The sequence below is a fragment of the Corapipo altera genome, unplaced genomic scaffold (assembly GCF_003945725.1).
Source record: "Corapipo altera isolate COAL_440 unplaced genomic scaffold, ASM394572v1 2b, whole genome shotgun sequence".
Lineage (NCBI taxonomy): Eukaryota > Metazoa > Chordata > Aves > Passeriformes > Pipridae > Corapipo > Corapipo altera.
The window spans coordinates 27,326,804-27,348,275 of record NW_020884874.1 but is presented as its reverse complement, the minus strand read 5'-3'; the positions used below and the strand labels follow the sequence as shown (position 1 = coordinate 27,348,275).

Genomic DNA, 21,472 nt, shown 5'->3' with positions numbered 1-21,472 from the left:
CCTGGGGTTTTCCTTTCTTTTTAATTTTTTTTTATTTTTCTGAAGCTATGTTAAGTTCTAAAGTATGTAGTTGCTTTGGACTAAAAATAGTTCTTAGCACATCAAGTGACTTTTCAAGCTAACCTCTCAGTAGACTTTAATCTGCATTACAAGCTAGAAATCTTTGAAGCTTATCATGTTTAATTTGCACAGCAAAGCCCAGAAAAGAAGTAAAAGAAAAGAGGGGGAGGGAGTCGCAGCAGGGCAAGCAAATTCACAACCAGTCAGTCACATTACATGGTTGGGTTTCTTGTATGTACTTGGCTCTCCACATGCTAGTTTAACCTAAAGAATGACCAAAAGCAACTGTTAAATACAATTAGCGGCAACAAGCAGACCCATGCTGCTAGAAATATAAACCTAGGAGAAGACTGAGGTTAAATGAACCTTTGTTTCTATAATATTTTGTTTGGTATAATGATGCCAATAAGTATTATCCATGTTTAAAAATGTTCCCTTACGTTATCTGTTCACTGTGTTGTACTCAGGAAAGCATGTATTTAGGATTGTTCTTTTGTTGGGGGAGTGATCCTGCCCCAGAGCACACACAGCTTAAAGGGACTGCGAAAAGGCATAGAGTATATCCAGACCAAGCTAATCATCTATCTACTATAGTATTATCCTTTCAGAGTAGATAGTGAGGTTAGGATAGTTTTACCATAAAGTCGTGGTGTAAACTTGAAAATGATAAACGAAAGCTTTCTATGCAGTCCTTTAGTTTGGAGTACAATTCCATTTACTAACTAAAGATGAATAACCTGAACTAAATCAGTGCAATACTTTTATTCCTTTTTGCAGTTCCATAAAACTGCTATGAAAAGCCCAACCTCCTGCCTACCACGAAACCAGCTGGAAAGAGTCACTTACCCGAATGTTGATCTGTTTGTCATGGAGCACTCTCTGCAGCTCCAGAAGGCTGCCCTTCAGTGTCCTGAGCTTCATAGCCAGCTGCTCTGCCTCGTCCTTGGTGTGAGCCTTTCCCTCCATAAGCAAATTCTCGTTGTGCACTGACAGCTCTGACAAGGCTACCACCTTCTGTTCTATCTCAACCAACATGTTCTGCAGCAGCAAAAACAAGGAACCAAATTCATACATTTTCTAGCACCTGTCACACTTTCTGGCAAGATGACCAGTGGCCTGCCTCACCCGCTGACAACCTAAGAACAAGTCAGATTATCATTGCCTTGCTTTCCAGTCCCATTCAGAGTTCTTCAAAACATGCTTGCAAATGTTTGCATTTGCCATTTCAGTTTGCAATCTTTTTCAAAATAGGAAGTTAAAAAGTTACTTGGAAAAAAACAATTTCTTGTAGTGGAGATGCTCTTTATTTGCACATTAAAGGTAAGGGTGGCTAAGAGGCTGGACTGACATCCACTAATGAGAAGAAACAAAGCACACAGCTAGAGTTACTTCTTTCCTCTTCTTTCATTTACATGTAGCCAAATGCTTCCTACCTCCTCCTATGTGTTCCTCTGGCTGTGTTGATAAGCTTCTCTTCTCACTATTTGCTCTTTCTGATTGGTGCATGACGGACTTAAGGATTTCTATATAATCCTCTTTAGTCTAAAGAGAGACTTAAAGTGACAAATCTCTGGCATGTTTATTCTCAAAAGCTACTTTCCTGACATTCCATTAACCATTCATATATTAGAAACATAGTGCATATTTTGATCTTCCAGATTCAACTCTCATACAAGTGTTGCTCAAAAACCAAGCCTGACATCAAATATTTTTGTTTCCATAGTAAGTGTCAAGTATGAACTTACAAATGTTTTTCCTGAAGGAATGTGTGCAGGATAAGATGCACACATCTCTAAAAAGTAGAAAAAAAATATAAAACTTACTGCATTAAGATTTTAAGAACCAGCAAAAGAATTGCAGCATTAACTTTTCCACAAAGTTAACCATACTTTTTGAGTTTCTTACAGATTATATTAAAAAAAAATACAGCTTTGTTTAAGTTCACAGTGTTTATCTACATACAACAAACGGCTCCCAAAGATGGGTGATGAAGAGACTGAGTAGACTGAAAATTCCAATAATGTAGGGTTAGTGAAAATTCATCACTTATATGAAACTTAACTCCCATTTATCTTAAAATAGTTGAGATCCTCACTCTGATACAAAAAGGGATCTGTTGTCCATCTGTCTCTTGTCTCTCTTGTAATTTTAATTATAATGATCATACAGTTCTAAACAATTATTTAAAAATGGAAAACTCCCACTAATTTGAGAATCTGGGTGTTATGACTGATCCAAGTCTTGTTAATAAAAGTATTTGCAGCTATTCTTATTGCAGAAACTCAGTTGTTTTGGTATTTGAGTTGATTAATATTAAAGCCATAAAAACAGTAACTACTGATGATTATCCTTTACTTTTGCATGTGTGTAGGGATTATTCCTGAAGAGAACACAACACTATACCAGTCATCACCGCTGCGTGATGACTTCAGCTGGAAAAGGAAGAGTAGGAAAGTACATTGCAGGTGTTGTAATACCTATCAAGTGAGCTGTTCAGCCAATCCAGCTTGAAGGGAACAAAAAAAGTAAGTGAAGCAAATACAAGACCTTTAAATTAAACCAAAATTATATCTGAAAGACGCAGAACTTCAAATCTTTCTGCAGTCAGACATTTTGTTTTCCTACTGCTAAGTTCACACGTGCTTTCTAAAGCGCTGTTTGAAATCTCTAATGAAAAATTAAGAACAGACTATATTTTTTTTCACAAATCTTTGATGAAGCTAATTGAGCATACAAAGGTGCTAAGGAGCTCAGAAACAAATATGCTGGCTCATTTCACTCAATAATGGTCTTAACATTTTACCTGACAGTCTACCAGCTGTGCTTCCATGTCCATAGGTTCCTCAGCAGTAACCAGAGCAGTGTCCAGCGTTGCTCGGGTATTGAGTAGCCAGTGGTCAAGCTCATCAGCTTCACAACGGTACCTTTGAAGAGCCTGCTCTTGCCGCTGTTCTTCCAGCTGCTCATTCAGTTTTTCCTAGAGACACAAAAAAGAAATAAACCACAACTATCACTTTTAGAAAGTTTTCCCTTTCTGTTCTGCATAGCTCCTATAAAATATTTTTGAGCCATAGTAAGACCTTTTTTTTACAAAATATTGCATTCAATTGATGGGCCTGTTTTTCTGATGACTGAAATTCTGTTTCAGTTCAGTCACAGTATTTCTACTTTCTTCAGAGTTCAATAGAATTCTGCTATTGGAGCCTTATATAGGTGAGGTCTTTTTGGCCTCTTCTTGCTGCTCTCCTTTGGGTTTTCCTCCACATTGATTCAGTTTGCTCAATTAACATAGCACTGTTTGCTCAGGGAGTGGGCTGCAGGGGAATGGGAGCAGCTTTGCCTTTTTTGGCAGCAGGCTGTTAGATAGCCTTACTGTCTCTCAAGAGAGGCACAAGAGGGGTACTTCAAGGACCCAACAGAGTACTAGTGGGCCTTAGGTACAGTCACATGGGTAAAAAGAAGACTGAAGAGTCCTTTACCTTCTCTGGCCTCTCAGAGTATCCCTGTGCCACTGACTGTGGAAGAACATTAAGCTCCAATGGCTGCTGCAGAGTCAGCATTGCAGCAACACAGACACCCTGGGTCCACCCATCAGCCAGTCCATCTATTAGACAGACAGTGAGTGATCGGCAAGTCTCACTCACCCTTGAATTGTTCCATATGAATTTGAAAACTAGCTGAACAGCTGGGCCCAGAGGGTGGTGATCAGCAGCACAAAGTCTAGTGAGCTGCCAGTACTGAGCATCAGCAAGTTTGCTGGTGACACAAAACAGGAGGAGTGGTTGATATACAAATGGTTGTTCTGCCATCTAGATGGACCCTAAAAGGCTATAGAAATGAGCTGACAGGAACAAAGGGAAGTGTGAAGTCCTGCACCTGGAGGGGAACAACCCCATGCACCAGTACATGCTGGAGGCTAACCAGATGGAAAGCAGCTTGGCCGTAAAGGACCTGAGGGTCCAGGTGAACATCAAGTTGAACAGCACTGGACCTTTGTGGAAAAGAAGGAGAGCAGCGTCCAGGGTTGCATTAGGAGTGTTTCCATCAGGATGAGGGAGGTGATCCCGCCCCTCTACTTAACAGTGGTGAGTCCACACCTGGACTACTATGTCTAGGTCTGGGGTCCTGAATACAAGAGAGATAGTGACTCTCTGGAGAGAGTAGAGGGGATTTTGGGAATACGAAAACAAATAGGATGGTCAGAGGATACTTAGATGTATCAGATAATATGAAACCTAAGCATCTTACAAATGTTATGGAACAAGGGGAAAAAATTGTACTGGATCTGGCTGGGACGGTTAACCTCATTGCAGTCTGTGGTTAAATCTGTGCAGATAACACACCAGTGTTTTGGCTACTGCTAAAGAGTGCTAGCACAGCATTAAGGCTTTCTTTCTAACTGCCCCTCACAAAGGCCAGTAGGCTGGGGGTGAGCAAAAGGCTGGGAGAGGACATAGCCAAGACAGCAGACCTGAACTAACCAAAGGGATATTCCATACCATATGAGATTATGCTCAGCAATAAAAGCTCAGTGAAAAGCAGGGAGGGCATTTGTGTTTATGGTGTTTGTTTTCCCAAGCAACACATGCTGAACTTTCCAGGAAAGCAGCTAAATATCTGCCTGCTGTTGGGGCAGTAGTGAATACATTCCTCAATTTTCCTTGCTTGCATGCACAGCTTTTCCTTACCCTGTTTAAGCTGTCATTATCTTCGCCCATGAGTCTTCTATTTTTAACCCATCTCACAGAAGAAGGGAGTGAGTGTGGGTGTTTGGCTGCTGGCAGGGTAAACCTACAACACTTTATAAGGAAATTCAGACCTGAATGCACAGGGCAAATTCCTCACACAGGGAAGTGTTTGCACAGCTTTTCTGAATGCTCAATTCCAATAGGAAAATTAAAAATTACATGTCAGAATAATTTAAAGAACAATGATAGTTGTTAGGTGTCTCAAATAATCCATAGCTAAACAGTTCTCAAGCTATAGTTATTTAAATCAGGTCCACAGAAAGAACAATATTACCAGTCCACACCATCAACAGCAAAACGTGTTCATTACCTGTTCTATCTTTATTTCTACATTTACTTTCCTGGGGTGTTCTGGAAGATTTTATTTGTGAAATAAGAGCTATGAAGTAGACAGTTTAAATTACTGAATATTGTCTACATACATTACAGATTTCCTAACCAGGATTGTTAGGGAATACTCATGGTATTGTATCAAAGTAGCAGTCAGAATCCTAACCATGGTTAAGTGCAATCTATTTGACTCATGCTTTATCTTGAAATTATTAGTTAGCATCTCCTACTAAGTACTATCATGAAGTTTGTCAGATCCTGTATGGGGTGAAAGCTATAGAAAGTAAGATCCCCAATACTACTTCCAACCCCTTATTTCTAACTAAAAAATATTTTTCTTCTGAGAAGGAAAAAATTGGTGCAATTTTGTTATTTTAAGAATTACAAAGATATTTTCTAATGACTTGTTCACTGCCCCAGGTGACTGGACGGAAATAAAGTAGTTGAAGCACCCCAAGACTCTCCTGTAATCCAGTGTCTTGGTTTAACCCCAGCTGGCAACTAAGAGCTATGGCTTAGATCCACAGAGCCAATTCTCACTCCATTTCTCTGAATCAGTTGATGTTGGAAATTAGGAATGCAGTAGTTGCTGTGTTTGTGAATGCGCTGCTGCAGTTCTTTAAAGCTGCCCTGCAGTGTTCAAAGTAGCCAAACTGTAAGGAGCTTTAAAATGACTGCATTTTCTCACCTGTATAATATATGCAGCAACATTCCTGTACGTAAAGGACTTTTTAAAAATCACCTTAGTATTAAAGGATTTTTGGTAAAGCTGGTAGGCAAAGAAATAAAGGGGTTCATCTTCCATGAAAAAAGTCTGCATGCAAATCAGTGGGAAGATGAGTGTAGACAACAATGCAACGATTTGGAAGAGGCCTTATTTCTTGTTTTAAGCTTTCCCTCTTCTCTTGTTACACAGCTTGGAGAGGTGACTCCTCAGAATTTTACCGTAGATAACATGATTTTTAATATCTGCTTTTCATTGCTTCATTTACGCATATATATACACACACATATATATATGTATATATAAAATAAATAAAACATGTGTGTGTTTCCAAGTACCTTCTGGTTACTTATCGCTTAGCATTAAGATGAGGGGCTCACTAAAAAAAGAATGATAACTTATTCGTGAAAGGAATTCTGAGAAATGAGCAGAACTGAAAATTATTTTTTTTATGGTGACTAAGAACATTGGTGATGTTTTTTCTTGTACCTCTAACAGCTGTCGTTTTCCTGATGCCTTCATTCGAATTGTGGCCATTCGTTCCACCAAGACTGTGAGAGTGGACTGCAATGCCATCTGATCAGCAGCTTCTGCATCCAATGGTTCTGAAACAAGCTCCTGGGCTAGTGATGTCTGAAGCTCAGTGATTTCTTCTTGCAACATTAAAATCTCATCCATCAAAGCCTATTTAGAAACGAGAGCATTTGATTCATTTATCAATGAGAAGAAAGTATTTCAGGAGGCACAGATTTAACATAAAATTCAAGACGACTATCCCAGGGGAGCATGAGGAACACAGAGTAGTGCAATGTATCACTGCTGGTTTGCTAGAGACAGAATTCCAAAGGACTGAGTCTTGCTTTTAGAGGCTTAAGCTAGGATCATGTATAAAATATGATAACTTAAATATGGATTTAATTTCTTATCTTGAATTTCAAACGTATCACAAGAAGGAATTATTTTGGAACTATTACACATGTAGATTTATTCTTCCAAAATATTATCTGCAGGGTATTCTAGTAGACACAGTAAAGATAATGAACAAGTAAGTGAAGGTCTGTGAGAGAATAATATGCACATTAGTTAGCTTCCAGCCTAAAACTTACTAACTGGACAAAGAACCTCCAACGATGTAAGTAAATATTTAGAGTTTCACTCCATGGTGTAAAATAAGTCCCTACTCTCATTCTTATCCTATAAATCAGTTTTCAAGATACCTACAAAGGGATGCTGTACTACCAATACCTACGAGCAGGTACTTTACTTTCACACCTGACAGTATATACACACTGGATGCACAGGACATCACACAGTGCTACAAAGCCAAGTGTTATCCTTTTTAAGCCATGGAATTTCTACCGAAATGAGAACTGGTCCCAGCAGATAGTTTCAAGCTATCAGGTAGAAGACTTAAGTAATTACAACAGAGACATAGGTCAGATTGGTTATTTGATAAAGTATTCTCTTATTATTCAGAGCACCATTACTCATTACTTCCCTTGGGAGGGAATTTTTGAGTGCTTTGGTTTGTTTGTTTTGTTTAACAAGGCAAAGACTGTATTTTGATCAATTTACAATGCATCAGTATTGGTTATGATCTTAGTACATTTGGAAACATTATAAATATTCTTCAGCACTGACACTGAAGAACAGTATGTGTAGATGTCACTGTAAAAAATCTTGCACAAAAGATTGAAAATTTCAATTGGACAAACTCTTATGATCTATTCTACTTTTTTTAAAAGGCTCCTTACTAAAAGAATCCCGGTTACACCTTCTTTGGAACAGTCAGAAGCCTAGAAAGGTAAGACATACAGCTAATAGAGAAGGTTCACACAAGTAATGCATGTCTTTGAGGAATCCCACCATGAAGAATGTTACTATGAAAGATATACAGGTAAAACATACCCTTCCTCTATTTCTCATGTGTAAGTTTTTACCTGATGTTCAGCCATCTGGCTCTCTGGGCTTTTGGCTGGTTCCAAACTCTCATTTAGTTTGATTTCGGTGGTCTCCATTTTTGTGGATATAGACTGGAGTGTGTCCTGATACTTCTGTTGACGCTCAAGAGCTTCATAGAGAGTGCGTTGCTTTTCACTGATCTGAAGAAGAATGGAAGGTATAAATTCTGATCTCTAATACAGGATTTTCTCTTTAGTCTGATTCATGTATCCCTAGGCTTAAGAGACTACAGCCAAAAACTTGCAACAAGTTTTCAAAAGTATAAATTATAAAGCAAAACATCCATATTGAAAATATTTATCTGTTTAAATATCACTGGCCAAAAAAATGCTGAAAAAAATGGACTTTAATAAAGCAGGGAAAACCTAGGCACAATTTTGTGCCTTATTTTAGATTTTATGCACTCAAACATGGATGTGTGCTATTTGCTAGACACATAGTTCTTAAGACCCCATTACAGCTACTGTGCCTTTGCAAGGAATTAAAATTTATGGCATGTGATCAAAACTTTGACCATTTTCATACATTACTGAATGACTACGCTGCACTACTATGGAGAAATGGGTTGACTCGGTATTGGGAGAAACTGGATCTGGGGCCTCTTCTGCCAACTCATGCAGCATGAGTGGATATCCCTGTTAGGTTATGGAATATAGTCTGGGAGTAGCCAATATTTCTGAAGACAACTATCAGCTTTAATGACTTATTTTTTCTTACTGGAGGTCCATCCATTAAGGAACAAAAATAATATAATATCACAAATAATAATTCTAGTTACCATCTGAAAACCAAAAAGTGCAGAGAAGATTATCAGCTGAGACAGTTCTTTGAATTTTATTCCTTACAAGTGGCCACTTCTTTTGAATCCTCGAGATGAAAACTTACCACATTTTTCAGTGTTTCCCAAGAACGCTGCAAATCATCCAATTTGGCACTAGCAGCTGATTCTAAGCCTGGTTCATAAAACTCCTGGGTACCTGAGGTGCTGGGTTGAATTCTAGCAGCTTCTGTCTGCAACTGTTCAGCAGATAAGGCTTGGTAATAAGCAATGTCCTACAAGCATGAAGTACATTATTGCACTTTCAAAAGAGAAAGATACTGAATACTATCCCCTCCATACTGCCCCATTGCATATCTCCATTAAAATAAAAGCCCACAAAGCCCAAACCACCAGGAAACCTCTGAATAACACAGCAAATCAATATTTAGTAGTAATACACTGAGTATGGTTTGGAAGGTCACTATGATGAGGATTCTGGATGCATTTTATTCATGTTCATATTAGCTAGGAGTTGCAGAAGGCAACTGTGGACAATCACGGAAAGGTTGGGAAAGGAGTGCTACAAATGGGAGCATTGTTCCAGCATCATCACAACTACACCTGGGAAAAATCCCATCACAGAAGACAGTGGGTTATGGTATTGTAGGTGGCAAGGAATACCACCATAATGAACACTATCATAGAGAAGGCAACAGAAGAACCTAAAAGGAATATGCCGAAGGACTAGTAAATGATGTAAGAAAGAATATGAAGCATCAGTTTATTACAAGCCTTCAACCAAACAGGTAGCCTCAATTACCTTATAAAAGATACTAGAAAAAGGGACCAAAAGTGCTAAGGAAATGGTTAGATGTTCAAATCACCACTAAAAATTCACAGTGGAATTGTTTCTCACCAGAACTTCTATACTTAGTGTATGGGGGACTTTTCAACTGTTGCAGATGACAACTAAAAAGATCTACAGAAAATGTAAAATTAAGAAAACATGTACAGTATCTATATGTAGGTCAGGAAAACAGACTTCATGACAAATATTATTTAGAACTGAAACCATGTATGACAGGTAGCACCACATTATTTGGAAGGTGAAAAATGCTGCCTCTCAAGGGAGGATGCAAAGCATACAGAGCCAGGCTCTTTTTCACTAGTGACAGGACTGTATGTGAACGAAACCAAACAAGCTTTGGAAGAGCACAGAAACCAGATCACGCCCATCAAACTGTCCAAAAGTGTCAGATGAGGTACTTCTTCAAAGGCAATAACTGAAAAATTTAATGATAAAAATGTTATGATGTCCAGGACCCAACAGGGTCTGCAATTTCTGAATTTTTTACTCTGGTAAGAAATGATCTTTCCAAGTCACAGTGAAAAGTTGCAGCAGTGGGGGCAACTTTTTGCCTTGCAGCTACTCTCCAGCCCTTAGCTAGTCCTCTCTCAAGGTCAATAGAAAAACCGTGCTTCTATGACCGCTTAATATGGTTTTCAGAATAAAGGGCTTATTTTCACAGAGCAGGAAAAGCAATTCCTTTCTCTGTCTTTTCAGCTGCTTTCTGCAGTATACAACATGGCAATTTCTCTTTGGCAGAGTTTTCACATGATGGTAGTAGGAATCCAGATGAGCGTACAAGTAACAGCCTTTGTTGCCCCTATACATGCCCTAATATCTCATGGCTGTTTTTGTGAAATTTAGCCAGTGAACAGAAGTCAAGCTTTGTTGTTAGGATGCAGGGGCAAAGGGTGTGTTTAGATTTCATAAGATACGTAACAAGGGCTGTTGCACCCTAGATGAGTTTTCATAGGGGAAGGAGAAAGAATCGTTAAGTAGGCTGTGTACAAGAGATAGAAAAGCATTTAACAGTGACCCAGTGCTTAAGACTTGAATCACAGGATCAGCTCTGGTCTACAGGGCTTTGTGCCAGCACATCAGCTTTTTCAATTCAATTGCTCTGCAGTGTGCATCTGGAAAACAAGTTTTAAGTGTGCCAAACTTCAATCAAATGTATCTTTGGGAAAGTATAAGAAGATTCAGCCCCACATTCTCATTCAGTACTGCAGCACAGACGAAGTGTCTAATGTTGCTAAACATCAAAATAAACAGCATTTCAGAACTGCTAGCTATTGTCAACATATTATATACTATGAAATTCCTCAGTCTTTCTAATGTTAACATCTTTTTATTTCCCCCCCCCTCCATTTTTAGAGGAGCTTCAGAACAAAAACAAACCTGGGTAAATGTTAGCTAGTACTAGATCTGTCACCTTCTCGTATTTGTGGTCTTGCTTTAATCTATTTCAATACATAAATCCAGTATTTCACTAATATGCAATTGGCACTGGTTTTTTTATACTCTTTCATTACTTGTTAGAAACATAAAACCAGAGCATAGATGTCTGAATTCAAACTAGCTATATTTCAGCATTAAGAGATGATAGGAAAGATGATGAAAGACCGGGGAGAGATTATTTGGGATGAATCAAAAAACCAGTTGTAACTCCCAACCTTCCCCTCCTCAATCCCCACTTCATAAGAGCTTTACATTTTTTTCCAAAGACTAAATTCATGGGCTTCTTTACTTTCTAGAGTTTCTGTTCACATGTTTTTCTGGTAGTTTGCAGGCGATCTTCCTATGAGAAATTATTTCTTTTAACACTGGCTACTTTTTAAAATATTTTAGCAAAAGTTTTGATGATTTGCTGTAGAAATACAAAATATTCATAACTTACATTTGAGCTCCTAGTTCACTAATCTCTAGAATTTATTTTTTTAACCAACCTTCTTTCCCGAAGTCTCCCTGGGCATTCATCATGATCAGCACTGGCAGCTTCATAGGTTCTTTAGCTTTAATCTCACGTGAGTGTGAACCTAAGCATTTCGTAAGCAAACCACTGCATTTTGGAATGTTCTTCTACTTGTTTAGTACATCCACTTCATTTCAACATTAATCACACTCCAGAGACCTTCAGCTGTAAACTTTTTAGATTATTACAATAGCATTGATTTTCTCTCTCTCAAAAATCTGCTAAATGAAAGACATAATCTTTTTGTTCAATTTTGCCCTATTAAATCACAGATTCTAAAACTTGTATTTTGGTGTCAGCTCACACTGCAACAGCATCTTCACTGTGTTTTCCTTATTGTCCGAGTTATTGGAGCTGTTTGACTTCTTTTACATTTACAGAAAAATGCAATGAACAGACGTTCGCTTATTAGTAAGCAAGTTGCTCTCAGTCCTTTAACTCCTTCACAGATTAATGTGTCATAAGACTTCTGTGTTGAAATATATAACTTCCTTTCTACTGTAAGTAAACTTTACAGGGGAATTTCTGATTATCTAAAATGACAGAACACTAGAAAAATCCTTCTCATTCATTATAAAACTCTTTTGAAAAGTTGTGTAATGCCGTTGAAGATTTTGTCACCATTCTTACTATCTTACCTTAGTATCCTTTCTTATGCCTTATAATTTATATTTGGCAACTTCTACAGAACCATATGCGTTTTTGAAATTAGCGGAAGGAATCGATGGGCATCTTGTGCAAACTTCTCTAATTCTACTCAGCAATGCAACTCAACACACTCTACCCTTCAAGTCTGCAGTGGTCAACTTTTGATGCAGTCATAAATGCAAAACCAACCAATAAACCACAAAATCCAGAAGAGTGGAGGTGGTGATGGCTCCTAAGGCTCACTTCTAAACCTCTAAAGTTTAACATTTTATGTGTGCCTTCATGTACATGATGCTCAACGTGCTGGCTCAATGGTTACATTTTAATCAATGCTGATGTACACTTGTTCCTATTAGAAGTGCCAAAGCCCTCCGTTTTCACTTAAAATTTAACTTCAGTTACTTCACTGATCTGCCTCATTAGCACTTAAAATAGACTGTAATGGTAATGAACAATGTTGGAATGAACAATATATGAAAAAAACCACATGGAAGTTAATAACTGCAATGGTATTCAGTGGAAGATATCAAGCTGTGAATTCAAAGCCACAATGACAATGGTACAATAAGATAAATGTATATGGACATAATTCAATGCTTCATTATGGGGAGTACAAAAAGGCATTTTTTCTCAGGATTCAAGATTCCATCAAGTACTACTGAAAAATAAAAATTAGGTTCTAAATAAAAAATGCTGGTGATAAGCAAGAGCTTTGCAATTGTCACTTGAAATTCACTTTTAAAAATAATGAATAGCTGTAACACCAGATTTATATAAAATTTAAACTCAGAAGTCAATATCTGTATCCATTTTGAACGAGAATCAGTTCAGTTTGGCTAGAGGTTAAGCCTCAGCTTCTTGGAGCTATAGGTAAATATTATCTCAGATAATTAAACAAACCACCTGTGCAATGGAACCATGTATGAATGAGATGAATGCAAATGAATGCCAAGAGGGAGGTACCTGGTTAACAGAAGCATCTGTATTAGCCACAGGTGAAGGAGAGCGACAGGCAGGTGGAGAAGAAATCTCACTGTTGGTTCCCTCCTCCCCAGATTCCTCAGTGACAGGGGAGAGCAGCGTGTGACAGCGACCAGCAGTCATCTGCCACAGGAAAAGCAACCCCAGAGCACAGGAAGAAAATCAGTTACCTCAACTTAGGCTTGACTTAGACTGAGATCAAAACAACACAAGGCCAGAATTACCATGACATTATTTAGTCATGCTTCGTGCTCCTACACTTACCAATTTAGAAATGTGGTTGAATAAATAGTCTTATTTACTTGTACTTCAGTATGAACCTGCTCTCCTGTACCCTAACTCTACCTTGAGTAGCAAGCAGCTCAATAATAACAAATTTGAGTTTGCCTAAATGTCTTCTAATACCATCACCACTGCATACAGAAATACTATGGAGAGCTACAGAATAATTCAGTATTTGCCTCAGTATCCAGGTCCAATTAGAACAAGGAACAGACTTGAAATATAGAATACACACAATCCAGTAGCAGCATATTCTTGTTCCCTCTCCAACGCTGTTATACAGTGATAAATTCTGAAATCTGCACTCTATTTTCACTCAGACAAAAACCCCAGTAGCATCAGCAGTATGTTTATAATGAGACCCAGTTAAGAAACAAACAAAAGCAAAGTGAGTCCAACTCTGCCTATGGCAGTACTTAGCTTTCATTTTCAACATACTCATCTGAGAATATAGCAGCATACTGTCAATTACCACATCAACATTTTAATACAAGGGCTTTAAAAATATGGTGTGAAAAACCTATACACTGCAACATATTATTAAATAATACTTATTCTGGTTTTATCTTATTCCTGCAATTCATTAATTTCTTAGCATTTGTTCTTGCATGCTCATAGTTACAAAAAATCCCAATATTTGCACATAATTACAGAAAACTTTCATGTATTTGTCTGTTAAATAACTTCATCCCTTATCAACAAGTCTTGAAAACCCATATAAAGCAAAATACAGTAAAGGAAAGCTGCAACTTCCCTTGGTTTGCCACACTCTAGCCATTTCAAAAGCAGATGTAGATGTGAGCTGTGGCGATTTGCTACACAGGAGTGTTATAATGATGCAAAAGCAAGCAGTCAGATAAACAGTACAGAGATCAACGCATTGCTTACCATAACCACCGAGGGATGAGTGGGGTGTGCTGGGAGCAGGTCTGAATCCAGTTCCTCCATTCCCTCGGACAGCCCCTCCACTTCTGTCACTGTCAGCAGCATGGTGGCATGTTTTGCTTTCATTGTCAGCATCTTGCACTTTGAATTCAAAGAAGCAATTTGCTCCTGGTATCCTTTGATCTTCTGAGCCAGTTCCTGAGGAAACATTTTTTTTCCCTATTGCAGAGGCAGCCTGTAAAGGCCACAGGACCTGCAGCATTTCAGCTTTGGTGGCGAAGTCAAGCTCTCCCCTCCAAGCCCAGCCAATAACATCATAGCGCCGCCGCTCAGAAACCCCGCATAAGCCGCCACGCTCGCTGACAAGCAGGATGTTGATAGCAGAGGGAACAAGCCGAACTGCGTCTGGCTGCACAGCTAAACCGCAGAGCCAACAGCTTTGGAGTGAAACCGGAACAGGGCTGTGAGAGGCTCTGTGAGCATGATAACCGCAGAGGGGAGAGATGGAAGGACACCTCACATTCGCATCCAGCCTGAACCCGAGACAATGTCTATAAGCTTCAGACTGCAGCAACGGAGAATGTCTCTCCCTCTTCCTGCCCTATTTTTTTTCCCGTGTTCTACTTCCATTTATCTGAGGAAAACGAAGCTCCCCCGCATAGTGCATGCCATGGAAATGAGGTCATGTGGTAACCACAACTGTAAAAAATGCCCCATTCAGCTCCCATCATAAAGAATGAATTGTTCAAACAATAACTCACAGGGTCTAACAGCATCAAATGTGATAGGAACAATCAGCCATATAATAAGATTAAATGCAGACTGGATTGCTTTTTGCCACTGTTTGGATAAGCTGTATATTAATCTTGTTTTGGTTTTGTGTAAATCAGAGTTAAAAGCTGAGCTGCACGTAGGACTAACCTTTCTTTAAAAAGAGCTGGGGAATCTGGCTTAAAGCAGAGCATATTTTAAAGTATTCAGGGGTTTATAATTATGAAATGGTCTATTTGAGTGGCCAAACACCATCATAAGCTTAAGTTTTGTCAGAGAAGAAAGATGAAAATGAAAGCCTTATGACTATTTATAAGAGTCTTGTCTTCTCTCCTACCCTGCACTGTTGCCTCATTCAATGTCCAGTTTCAAACCTTTCAATTATTATAATTAAAATAAAAAATGGTGGAAGAGTTTCACATTTTTGTTGAAGCTACTGTTCCTGGCTCCCTAGAGGCTAGGTAACAAGTTAGAGTTTTTATCTATAAAGCGAAAACACTTTCATAAGCTTGCCTGTAAAATCAGTGATTATTTCTTCAAATATATATTTCTGCTTTATTTTTATATCTGCTTTTATTTCTTCAACAAACATAAGGTTTTAAGGAAAAGTAACAACAAAAGTTGCAAGATCTAATAGGCATAATATACTATTACAATATCTTTTTAAAAGTAAATAAGACTACTGCTTCAGGTTGGTAAAATTAAAAGATTTTTTTGGTTGTATAACATTTCCAATACGCAACTTCCTTAAAATTACAGTGCAGAACACTCATAGCAAGAAATATGGAGTTAGAAATTGAAACAGCATGAAGACTGAGGATGACACTTAACTGCTTGGGTTTCAATGGCACCTGATCTGTATCTGTCACTTTAGTAACAAAAGGACCTCTTGGTGCTCCAGGGCTTACATTGGAGACTAAGCAAGGTCTTGATTGCAAAACATCAACTAAAACAATCAAAACCCAAGCTACAATCAAATAAAACCATGAATTTAATGTCTAGTAGCTTGAATAGTTAGTTATCTGCTCTGTTTGGCAAATACCAGTCATTCACTAATGCTAAATCAATGACATATCTGAGGCTCAGCAGAAAATTATTGTCATTCAGTATACTCACTTAACTCCATCAACATTACTGAGGTGCAATGACATTTGTGGTATTAATGTCCAATGCACTAAGTATCTACAATACCTCTTCCAACTGAAAACAAGGAAAAGGAAAAGTAGGCAAAAATGTGATTGCAAAAAAAAAAAGCAACTTATAAAAGCAATGTCTTATGAGGTACTGTATTATCCATTAAAATAGTTCACAAGCATGGAGATACTTGCCCACATTCTTATCTGAAATTCTAAATTCTAGAGAAACATGGGTCAGTAAGCATAGTATCTAGTTAGATACATGCACAGTAATACAAGCTTCCTAAAAATCAGGATGTACTTTCCTTCTACTTTCTTCCTCTTATTTTAATCTAAATATAGCTACTATAAATGTTCTTTTAAGTTCTCTTTCATGGGGGCTTCAACAGGGAATCTGGTAAATGTTACTTTCTTAAACTAATAACACACTTAACAAGCAAACTGACAGACTTTCTTTTTGAAGTAGTATCATAATACACGTCTCATAATATCCACTTCATGTTATGCTTTTCCACAGGTATTTAGCAGATGAAATCTGAGCCAAAAATATGCATATCTCAGTCTTTCAAAACTCCTTACCCCTAAACATGGAAAGCTTGCAAGTATAAAACCTGTCCATTCTGGCTGACCCCAACATGTGCAGTAGAGTAATGCTGCTGTCTTCCTGCAGATGTCTAGAACAACTCCTAGCTACTAAACTTGTTCAAATGCAGATGAAACTTCAAGTTGCCCCTTTTTAATTCCTTCCTGCCTGCAGCATCATTCCTTCCTCCAGCAATATTACCCTGTATCACTGAAGTAATTCTGCTGCATTTGCTGATTCTGAACATTTGAATAGAGAATAGTAGCATTATCAATTCAGTACTAAAAAACAACCAGAAATGTTTGTTTACACAAACTGCTCTTGAATTTATACTGAGTAACTTTTATAACAACTGGATAAAAAATGAACAACACATATACCATGAGGTTATTTTACACAACAGGACACACAGCTTTAATTCAAAGGTAAAGAAATGGTGCCATCTGGTGCCATAAGTGACACACAGAGATCAGTAGTGCATTTTCTATCCCAAGAAATACACGACAGGAGAAGGAGAAAGGGGCTCAGAAGCTCTCAAGGCAGCACAGCGAGAAGGCTACACAGAGACTACCCTAGTTTATTTGAGGGCTGATGATCAATGAGTTTGTGGGCAGGACCCACAACTCCACAGCACAAAACTCTTCCCAACAAAGACTTTAAATAACCTTTGAACTGAATGGTGCAATTTCCCTCCAAATCTATTGTGGTTTTCCTGTGATTCAAGTCCCTTGGTGTTCTTTCACGTGATGTTACTGGGACAAAAATAAGCAAGTACTTTAGGATATATATACATGCATACATACATACATACATGTGGATCACCAAATAGTAGGGATTACCTGACTGCTCAACATTGACTTCTGGGGCACTCCTCAGTCAAGTTCCAATGTTAATTGTCCTTTAATTATGCAATGTTTTTGTTTATCACAATCTTGCCCACAGATTAGGATATACCTAACTGAATAAACAAAAAAATTCTCCACAATGTACCAATAGCAGGAGTTTCCTATCTGGTATTAAGTCTATCTGCTTAAGTAGTTTTGAGGAAGTCTGAAAACCTACCCAGCTAACATTACCATTGCTCATGAAAAGTTGTTTGGGTCAATGAGCTGCCATTGAGCCCATGTTGATGCATTTTGGCTCTCCTACCTCATTACGTGAAATCTGGACCTGAAGTTCCTGGATATTGCTGGTTGCTATTGGCTTGCCTTGGATCTCACGATGAGCACTCTCTATCATTTGCTGCAAATGTTTCATTTCTTGCTCATACTGCTCATACTGAACCACTGCTTCCTAAAGAAGGAAAAAAATATTGAATTTTTTATTTATTGAAAATAAATTTTTACTTAGTCCAAGCATGAGTGATTTCACCCCCTGCAGTGGAGCAAATTTACATCTATCTGGCACTCATGTCTTGATAAGTAAAGCAGGAGAATAGTCAGGAAAAGTTCTGTTCATAAATATTGTGAACTGTAATGATTTTAATGGTTATATTTATTTAACTATTACCCAAAAGAGCACTTTGCATAATGTGATGTTTTAGTTTTCTGACAGAAGGTGCTATAAGTTCTGAATTCCGACAAGTATCTGAACCAAACATATCCACAAAAAGATAGCATTACTTAAGTCTCATGGTTTTGCTACAAAGCATTTTCATCTGCTTTTTCACTTCAAGCATTCGTTTATGAAGTGGAAAGACAATAAGAAAAGCTTAGATTTTACAAAAAATACAACTGGGATTGGATTACGAAGATTGATTCAGATCATTGTTCTACCAGTATAGTATCAGTTCTTTCTATCTTAGATTCACCAGCAGTTTGTCTAACCCATTTTTTAAACTTTCAGTGTGACATTGTATCCTGCCTTTTATGTAAGTATCATTAATTATCCTTAATCATCAAAAGTCTCTTCTGTTATCTAACTTGAAATTTGGTAGTTGTACCCTAGGCCACACTATGTACTTTTCTATCACTAAATATGAGGAAAGAAACGCTTATACTCTTCTTTTACATGTTTAATTATGAATCCAGACATTAAAAAAACCTCTAATTTACTTATATTTAGGAAAAAAATAAAAATGCAAATTTAGTAGATGTTGAATGATTCCAAAATCAGAAAACAACTGTATATAAATTTTTAAATAAAAAGAATAAAAATAATTATTTTTATACTAGAAAGTTACTTAATTAACTCAATAGTTTTTATGCAATCTTTAGAAGCAGCTGATGTTATAATGATGTATTACTTTTATTAACTGATTATATATATTATAAAATTAACCTGCATACAATCATATATTAGCTATTTGTCCAGTCAATCCTTATAATATTACAAAAATCATAGCACTATCAGGGAGAAAACCAAGGTGAAAGTCAGATAATTAAAATGATCATGAATGTTAAAATCAGGAATGAATGAAACTTAGTGGGGAAATTCCTTATGGTACTACAGAAAAGAGGAACACACAGAGATATGAAATTCTGTGTTTCTATCACAAAATTGTATGTCAGTCTTGAAGTTACTCTGAGTAATTTATGGGATGGAGTTACTTGCCTGCATGATATTGCACTGCTGAATGGCAGTGTGCTGCAGGCGGCTGGCCTCCTCCTGGAGCTGGAGGGCACTATGGCATATTGGCAGGCCAGTGACCACCTCTTCAGGAATCCTCAAGGCACTCTGGCAGTCTTGTACTGCCTGAACTTTTGGCTTCAGTGACTCCATTTCAGACAACAGATGCTAGAAACAAAGTCAGTGACAAAATAAGCCAATTTTGCAGAACTCCCAAGCATTCCATACAGCCGAAAACAAATAATGATAAGTTCATGCAATAAAAGAAAAATTTGGTTATCTATTTTCTAAATTGAATATAATCAGAGCACACTTTCTCTGGAGTTGCTCATTCTGAAATGAGCACTCTTTTATATCAGTTAAGCAAAACCACCACATACTAGGTATAAAAATAATTAATTAAAAAGCACAGTAGTACCTATTTTTAAGTATCTAAATAAAAAATATTTCTTGTAACAGATTTGAAAAAAATAGATTTAGAAAATCCACAAACTGAAGTAGCATAGGAGTCAATTATGTATACATATATTTTAATGTTAAAATCTGAGTGGAATCCCCTGCTGAGACACAGAAGCACATTTTCAAACCAGCAAATGAATCCCATTGTGTTCACAGATTTCCTTTGAAAACTCAAATCATGACTGAAAATGTTACATAAAATTCAAAAGGCAATCAGACAGAAAGGAATACAGCTACACAGAAACCTTTTTCTTTGAATTATCACAAGCTGGATGCCTTTGGTAATAGTGTCTATTCCATACACAATGTCCATTCAAGCTGTCTGTTCATATGCACGAGAAGGGTCTAAATGATGGAACAGCTGGAAAATAGATTTGATCACTATTCTTTTTATCTTCATTGTGGAGTTTAATGTATTCACAGATAAGAAAAGAAAAACAAAATGAAACAAAACAAAAAGGAAAAGGCAAAGCTGAGGAAGAGAGTCTTAGCACATTAGAAAAAGATTTTAAATTCCATAGCTATAAATCAGCTAGACAATGTATGAGGCAAACAGGGATAGAGAGACTGGTTATCTCCCTTACCCTATACCACATACAGAAAGATAGCTAAAGTGGGTCTGAAGTTCATATGGACGAGAGGATCATGCTTTGTTTTTTATTTCTGTGGTTACATGACATGTAGTGGATAATCTAACCAGAGATTTGGTATAATGCCTATTCCTCAGACATCACTGGTGGGGCCTCTCCTCCATCAGGCCCCATACTGCTGGCAAAGGGTGCCTTTATTGTGCAATCAGCACCCAGAGGCACTCTTGGGGGCTGCATGCCAGTTGTGCACTTTACAAGACACTCTCTCTGGTCTGGTGAAACAGGAGGGAAGGGGTTACAGCCCCCTTTACAAAAGAAACTCATACTGTGAGACCTGCTATAGCCAGGACAGAGAATATGCAAAAAAACTAGTGTAAACTCCATATTCCTTCGTTCTTACGGTGGGTGATGTGCTTCACTTACACTCTTCAGGGCCACACACTGAAATCTGGCTCTAAGTCCCCTGAATAAAGACCATATAGTTTCATGAAAAGGGAAAGCTGTGCAAATTTACCTTTCATCCATACGCTTTTCTGCAGATTTTATCCCTACAGTGAACCTGTTGACATTCAGTTTTCACTGGCAGACTGAGACAGTGAAATCTCTATATTAGCTTACAGAACAAAATATTTCTTAAGAAACTCAGAAAGCTGTAATTTGCCTTACTTTTCTTGTCAAGAGACTGAGATCGAAATCAACAAATTGACAAATCTCCACAGTAGATCAAGTGCAATACAGAAAGACACAGTATCTTATGGAGGTAATTCAATTAAACATACAAAAATGTAACTAATTTTCTCTTAGATCTCCAGATTACTATGGGGAAAGAGAGCAACACACTAAATCATTGCATCTCTATCTGTAAAACAGGGATAACACTCCAGACTTCCTTTTGAAGTACTTTAAGAACCCATTAACCAAAAGCACTAGATAAGAATTGGGCTTTTTTATTATTATTAATATGGATTAAATTGATTGGATCCACACTTCTCAGAATTGCATCAACCTAAGAACAGACTCATAAAGGATCATACTTCAACTACTCCCTTTAAGAAGTAGTTCTTCCTGTTCCATCCTTTATTTCCTTGGCAGTATTTTGGGGCAACACTGTGAAAGAGTGACCAACCTAAGAAACACAGCAATCAATCTCACCAACACTCATTATT

The 21,472-nt window shown here is 37.7% G+C and overlaps 1 protein-coding gene across 22 annotated transcripts in view; it reads right to left on the bottom strand.

Moving 5' to 3' along the window:
• SYNE1 (spectrin repeat containing nuclear envelope protein 1) overlaps nt 1-21,472 on the bottom strand; it is a 296,931-nt gene that overhangs the window by 91,596 nt on the left and 183,863 nt on the right. For 19 of the 22 annotated variants that reach the window (XM_027634233.1, XM_027634232.1, XM_027634231.1 and 16 more), the window contains 9 exons: nt 19,243-19,425; nt 17,839-17,982; nt 14,203-14,397; nt 13,015-13,155; nt 8,710-8,877; nt 7,803-7,964; nt 6,352-6,546; nt 2,864-3,037; nt 907-1,098 (listed from right to left, as the gene is read on the bottom strand). In XM_027634233.1, coding sequence (XP_027490034.1) covers nt 907-1,098; nt 2,864-3,037; nt 6,352-6,546; nt 7,803-7,964; nt 8,710-8,877; nt 13,015-13,155; nt 14,203-14,397; nt 17,839-17,982; nt 19,243-19,425 — 1,554 coding nt within the window. The remainder of the gene's footprint in view (nt 1-906; nt 1,099-2,863; nt 3,038-6,351; nt 6,547-7,802; nt 7,965-8,709; nt 8,878-13,014; nt 13,156-14,202; nt 14,398-17,838; nt 17,983-19,242; nt 19,426-21,472) is intronic. The other 3 variants (XM_027634237.1, XM_027634241.1, XM_027634244.1) reach the window with 3 other exon arrangements.